We start from the raw sequence: 7,473 nt of genomic DNA, 5'->3' as shown, positions 1-7,473 counted from the left end.
ATTGCCCACAATAACCTTCACCGCAGCCAAATGTGACACCAATGCACTGGATAATATGCACTCTGTGATAAATGTGCCTTTTTGAGGTTGCAAAATGCTCTAGAGTTGCTTCAACTTAAGCGGCGAGTTTCAAGTGAATTTAAAGGGATGTCTTTTTCTTACTGTACATATAGAAAATAGCTTATTCTACTACTTTTAAACTAACATTTCGTGACTTTGTTCTATAGAATCCCAAATAGTTGTGCCAAACCACTCAAATGTGCCAAACTACTTACAAATACCTCTCTGTGTGACTTATATTGTGAAGTACACTACCAGTCATATTTTGGACACACTTTGCTACAATGCTAAATGCTAATAATAAAATAAACTTATGGGAAATTAATAGTTATAAAGTTTCAAACGGTTGAAGAAAAATCCCATATCTTGTGTTCTCAAAGACTGTGTGTTCGATCAAATTCATCATTCACATATGAAATGAACATTTTTGGAGGTCATTACTTGATTAAGCTAAAGTCTAATAGTTTTTTTTTTTGATATTTTTGGTCACTATATCACTGGCATAAATCTGTTTAAGTTATTATCCTGAAATTTGGAAAACAGTAATAATAAAACTGATTAGGTATGTCCAAAACTTGTACTGTACTTTACTTGACTGGTCCTGTACATGCATACATACTTTAATTATGACTACACAATATGATTCAAAGATGTAGAATTGTTGTTACTTGTAGTTATAACCACAGTGAAGTAGAAGTTAAAATTAAACAGTAACACTGTGAAAGGACATTAGTCACAATTCCCTCCTTTTTCAGCCTGAATGTGTGACGTCAGTTCTAATGCACTTTGTAGACAAAAATGAATGGTTGGAAATACCCTGATTTACCAATAAAGAGTGAGTTTTAAAGCCACTGTCTGCTTCATTATGTTCTATTCTTGACACATTGTGTGTATTTAAAGAGCAAAAATGTTCTACCCGGGTGGTGCCAATTCAATAAACAGGATGTGACCTTAAAGAGATTCCCTAGAGATAGTGAATGGAAGACAAGGAGTGGGCCGCACATGTGACTTAACAATAGCAGCAAATTTTAGACATTATTTTAGGCCGTCACTAAAATATTCACTGCAGCCCGTGAGTCATGGTGGATATTTGCAGTGGTCAGTTCAAGGCTAAAAAGGCTGTTTTGCTTTCAGTAATATTTAACTGACTGGTTTTGGCCACATCCCACAGTGCCCAAGAAACTGCTACTATATTGACTGTGGGAAACATGATTTCTGTTCAACCTCACTGGAATACTCTATAACCCATCCTGAAATACTCAAGGTAAGACTACAGCGGCAAGATTTGTAATTCAGATGGCTGACACAAAATTACCTTTGTGATGTGTTCTGGTACATGTATGATCATTTTTTTAATAAGCCAGACAAATGCGGGTTTTAAGGTCAAACAGTATTTTGTACATATGTTGTCATGAATTAGAGCTTCCATTGTTACTGAAGGCTATTAGCAGTAGACTCATGCATTGCGATGGGGGAAACATGTTCAACATCCCATATTTAGTTTTGTGAGTTTTTTTATGGTTTATTTTTATGTGTTTTATTTTATTGTATTTCTTGCAATGAGCATAAAGCTTGTATTTAAGTGAATCTTACAAAGGCAGATAAGAACATGATCAGGTAATTTTTCCCCTAAACTGAAAAGAAAAAAATAAGAATTGATATTTTGCAAAAATAAAAGTTTTATTTTATTTTATTTTACAGTTACGCACATTTTTCACAGATTTCAATATTTAGGTTATACATTTAAATGAATGCTGAAGGAAAAGTGTATATTTAGGCCCTATAACTTGTCATCATTTCTAATGTAAGTTTTTTAAATATTAAACATTAAAACGCATTTTTGCCTGAGGTCCAGCTGTGTGACCAAGATATTTTTAAATACAAATATTTCACATAGTTTCTCAGTTAGTTAACATGAGCTCATAAAAAAAGACATACACAAAATAATAATAATAATTTCAAGTTTTAGTTGGAGCATCAGTTAACAAGTAAACTTTTCAAAAGTATTTAATATCAACTTCCATTTGTACGTCAGGCAGTATTGTTTTATACCGGCTTATTCTTCGTTGTGTCCAGACAGGATCATTTTCATCAGCATTCTCATGTGTGTAGTTAATGTTGTGAACAAGGTTAAAAGTCTACAGTTTTATATTGTGTGGCATTTGCAAATATTTTCTCTACCATGTCCTTGCTGCGCAGAACAATGGCCTGACTGTTTCTCTGGCAATATGCATGGCCACATCCTCCAGCTCTGTGTAATCCAAGGTGAGCATGTCATCTGCTAAGTAAAGTCTTGTGTGTTTATCCAACTACACGAATTTGCTTCTTTGAAAAATTACTGTGTAAATAAAGTGGAATGTGCGTTAATACAGAATATCACTTGGCTTACTTGAAGACTGAGGCAATGACTGCTGAAAATTCAGCTTATTTTTAATCACAGGAATGAATTACATTTTCAAATATATTAAAATATAAAACTGTTCTTTTAAATTGTAATGTCTACATTGTCTACAGTTCATTCAGTTGTGTCTCTCCTCTTCACAGCTGTAGCCTCTTTCATCCATCTAGAACCCAAAAACGCTACTGTGTTACGAGGCAGTGAGGCCCACTTCAACTGTAGCACTGACGAATCCTGGGATGTCATGTCGTGGCTGTTGGGGGGAAGGACAATCCTGACCATTTCGGTGGAGCATGGTCCTCTAGGCAGTGATGAGAGTATGTCCATAATCAATCACTCCATCTCATCTCTCTCAGTGTGGGAGTTAGTTCTGATGAACGCTTCCTTCAGCCCCACTGTACAGGAAGTCGTATGTGAACTGCTGCCGACAAGACTCGGCAGATCATCATCTTCCTTATTTGTACAAGGTATGTGAACTTTAGAAGAAACAGAAAGAACTTTCAGTGTATAATATTTTGGTTGGGTTGAGTGTGATTTAATGAATTAAAGATGTGTATCTTGTGCCACTTAAAGGTTCATTTCTAGAGAAAAAATTTACAGATAATTTACTCACCCCCTTGTCATCCAAGATGTTAATGTCTTTTTTTTTTCAGTCGATAACAGATTATGATTTTTGAAGAAAACATTTCAGGATTTCTCTCCATATAGTAGACTTCAATAGTGCCGTGAGTTTGAGCTTCCAAATGCAGCTTCAAAGGGCTCTAAACAATCCCAGCCGAGGAAGAAGGGTCTTATTTAACAAAACGATTAGTCATTTTCTGAAAAAAAAAAAAAATACAATTTATATACTTTTTAACCTCAAATCCTCGTCTTGTCTAGCTGTGTCAACTCTGTGTATTCCAGGTCCCATCTGATCTTCTTCTCCAACTTCAAAATTATCTTACATCGCTGTTTTACCTTTTTTTGTAAGGGGTGTTTGATTTTCTGCAGCGATGTAGGACAATTTTGAAGTTGGAGAAGAAACTGAGTTTTTTTTTTTTTTACATACCGTAACTGTATTGACCCGGAATACACAAGAGTTTATGCAGAGCTAGACAAGATGAGCATTTGAGGTTCAAAAGTATATAAATTGTCAATTTTTAGAAAATGACAGATTGTTAGAACATACCATTATTTCTCAGCTGGAATCGTTTAGAGCCCTTTGAAGTTGTATTTAAACTGCATTTTGCAAATTCAAACCTGCAGGCAACATAGAAGTCTACTATATGGAGAAAAAACTACATCATATTACTCTTTTTTTTTATAAGTAGTTCTGTTATTTATTGGCAAATGTTGGGTAGACTTGAGTAGACCCATTTTTTTTAAATGTTATAGCTGTTCCAAGTTATGTGAAAAATGAATTTCCCCCTTTAAACAAAAATCTGTCTGTGCCACTTTTAGCAGCAATAACCACAACCAAACTCTTCCAATAATATGATCAGTATTTCACAGTGCCATGGTGGAAATTTGACCTACTCTTTTTTGCAGAACTGCTTTAGCTCAGCCATATTGGAGGGTTTGAGCATGCACTACCCATTTAAGGTCCTTCCACAGAATGTCAATTAAGTTCAAGTAATTACTTTCGCTGCATCCGAAATTGCATACTTCCCTACTATATAGAACGCGAAAAACAGTATGTGAGGCGAGTAGTATGTCCGAATTCATATTATTCGAAATACAGTAGGCGAGAAGTACCCAGATGACCTACTGCTTCCGCCCAAATTCTGCAGTACACATCCGATGAACACTTCAGGCTCCAGGAGAGGAGTCGTTATTCGAAAAAATGGCGGAAAGTGGAGACGTGGCGGATGTAGTATGTCCGAATTCCATTCATACTACCCATATTCATACTATATAGAACGTACTGTTTTAACGGTCATGAAGTACGTTTGAATTTAAATGTAGTTCCTACTGAAGCAGTATATGATTTTGGACGCAGCATTTGACTAGGCCACTCCAAAAATGTAATTTTCAGAGGTGGACTTGTTCCTGTGCTTAAAGCCATCTACACACTGCACAATTTTAGCCATCTTATAAGATCACACTGTGCGACATGGATCTAATAAACCTGGGTACGACATGCATGTAAACTGTATGATGATAACACTTATTGACTCGTAGGCCAGGACGCACGTTACTACGGAAGATAAAGCGTCATCAGCATTTGCTAGTGGTACCCTTACGAAAAAGAGGTTTATTCAAGTGTGCTATTAGTATACTTCTTTTAAACTTTAAAATAGAAAAGTATACTTTCAGTATACTTTTTATGTACTTCTCAGAAATGTGCTTTATATACTTCTTAGAAATATACTTAAAATGACATTTAAGTATACTTGAGTTATGCTTAGAAAAAAAAAATCTAAGTATATTTAAGCTATACTTGTGCTCTGAGGATCTGTGTTTTTATTGTTATATGCTAGGGGTGCAATTTCTTCTGTACAGAATTTCCAAAACACAAGTGAAGAAGAAACCAAACAACAGATGCTTCCACGTGTAATCTAACACAATCGTCAGACATACAACAACATCAAAACCATAGATATGTAAAACTGTGTAACGTTATGGAATAAAATGTCAACCTATGAAGAGGTAATAATGACTGGGATGTTGATCAACTCCATCTATGTTTTGATTATCATGAATAGTATTTTTGTTCAAAATGTTGTTCATTTATTTATTATTTATGAAAGTTACCCACCACATTCAAGTGTTTATAAAAAAAGAATGCATGAAGCTAGAGTATTTGTTTGCAAGCAAATACCCTATTTTTTCTTTAGATGTTTTGTATGTTCAGATATTCATATAACAAAATACATACAAATTAATACCTAAATAGGGACATAGTATTATACTCAAAGTATGATGTAAAATTCAGTTAAAGAAAACATATGAGTATACTTGCAGTACAAAACTACTAAACTAGTAGTAGTACTTCATAGTGTACTAAAAATGCGTAAAAAAGTATTTAATTAGTAAACTATCAGTATATCTAGAAGTTCACTTTTAGTATACTTGCAGTAAAAACTGAAAACATAGATGTTAACTAGTTGTGTACTCAAAGTTTACTACTGTTATACTTAAAGTATACTTAAAAGTATACTTTTATATACTAGAAATTTGGCCAATTTAGTCCCAAGGAGTATTGAAATAGTACATTTAAAAGTATACTACTAGTACACTGATATTTTTATACCTACTACATAAAATATACTTGAAAATATACTTGAGCTTTACTTAAGTATACCTAATAAAATAAACTTGAAGTATACTTATTTTTAGTAAGGGTAAACAAAAAGAGCATAACGAATCACACTTGGAAGCGACTAAAGAGAAAGGAATAAGAGCTTGAGGTAAGCAGTTTTAAGTTTTAGTGCCATGTCGTGTTGATTTTATGTCACATTTTGATTGGCTGGTCAGTAAATGTGGGTTGTGGCAGCAAACACACTGTGTGACGATGAGGCTGAATTTCTGACACTGTCAGAAAATGATCATAGGCTATCTTTGGTTGCAAGACAATGACAATGGCCGTCTTTGAACCTCTCTCACTGTAAGGCATAAGACCACAGATTAGGAGCCACGATCACAGAAATTACCACGATTGTTTCATAATGCCAGTCTTTTGTCTGGGACAGCCGAAAATCGTACAGTGTGTTTCATTGTAATTTCCTGGATGAGTTGTCGCTTTTCTCTTGAAGGAATTTTGAAAGGTTGGCCATTTTTGAAAGGTCAGCAAAGGTTTGCTACTGTTGCAGTTGGTATCAGATAACATTTTTGCTTCAATACATTACATATTAATATAGCACAGGGGTTTTCAACTTTCCACTTTCCTGCAAAATATAGCTCCAAGCCTAATCAAACACACCTAAACAAGCTAATCAAGCTCTTCAGGATTACTAGAAAGTTACAGCAGGCAGGTGAGTTTGAGGTTGGAGGTAAACTCTGCAAGAAAGTGAATCTCAAGTGCCAGAGTTGAAAACTAATTTTCTGTGCTTTCGGGGGGCCAAACATATGTCAATGTACCACTGTCAATTCATATTATTAATCAACATTATATTTTTGATTCCCCCCCCCCCCCCCCAGCGGTCTATTACCTCAAATCATAAATATAACACAAATTCAAAAGCACAATATTTAAATAGTAAATTCAGGAACTTCACAAATTTTCCCAGCATACTAGTGTTTTTTTGTTTGTTTACAATTTGGGTTTTGCTTTGAAATGTAATTAATTTTGACTAAGAAGTGCAAACACTAGTGTATCTTGTAACCACGTTGATTTTAATTAAAATTTAAAGGAAATAATTAGTAAACCTAAGATTAGTGTGTTAAACTACATTTCTATGAACACTGACATTTAAAAAAAAATTCTTTGTTCATTGTGTACAATTTTGCAGCAAGTAAAGTTCAGTTTTTTATGATATTATTAATCATGAGGATAATGACATCATTCTTTGAGAACTACTTATTATCAACAAAAATAAAATGTATTTTTTCTCTAAAAATTAGCAAAACATATTTTCTAATCATTCAACAACTATTTTGCTGCATAATAAAAATGAAATTAAGATAATCTTGTTCACACATTGGTTATGTCAAGTCAAGTCACCTTTATTTATATAGCGCTTTTAACAATACAGATTGTGTCAAAGCAACTGCACAGTATTTAAACAGCACAATAGTGTGTAAGTAACGCATTATTGTAAATAATCAATTTTCAGTTAAAGGCAATTCATCAATGAATACAGTGATATCATCATCCAGTTCAGTTCAAATAGTATAGGATATCGCTGGAAAGTGTAATATAAAGGCCAGAGCCTTCTGCATGCAAAGGAGCTGTCGGTTTTTTATAAGAGATGGCTGATTTAGGGGTAAGCATCGACTAAGGTGTTTTTCATGCAGGGGAATTCATTTGCTGCTATCCGGAGTGAAGACTGCTGCTCTGGCAGTTTTGACGGAGCATATGACATTGTCGATGCCAG

General features: G+C 34.3%; 1 protein-coding gene across 1 annotated transcript in view; it reads left to right on the top strand.

Moving 5' to 3' along the window:
- Window positions 1-1,205: 1,205 nt before the first annotated feature.
- Window positions 1,206-7,473, top strand: part of igsf5b (immunoglobulin superfamily, member 5b) — a 28,064-nt gene continuing 21,796 nt past the window's right edge. Inside the window, exons 1-3 of the mRNA XM_073817910.1 lie at window positions 1,206-1,324; window positions 2,260-2,325; window positions 2,605-2,925. Of these exons, the coding sequence (XP_073674011.1) occupies window positions 2,289-2,325; window positions 2,605-2,925 (358 nt within the window). The 5' untranslated portion in view covers window positions 1,206-1,324; window positions 2,260-2,288. The remainder of the gene's footprint in view (window positions 1,325-2,259; window positions 2,326-2,604; window positions 2,926-7,473) is intronic.

Source organism: Garra rufa, chromosome 14, assembly GCF_049309525.1.
Source record: "Garra rufa chromosome 14, GarRuf1.0, whole genome shotgun sequence".
Taxonomy (NCBI): domain Eukaryota; kingdom Metazoa; phylum Chordata; class Actinopteri; order Cypriniformes; family Cyprinidae; genus Garra; species Garra rufa.
This window is presented reverse-complemented; position numbering and strand designations above follow the sequence as displayed.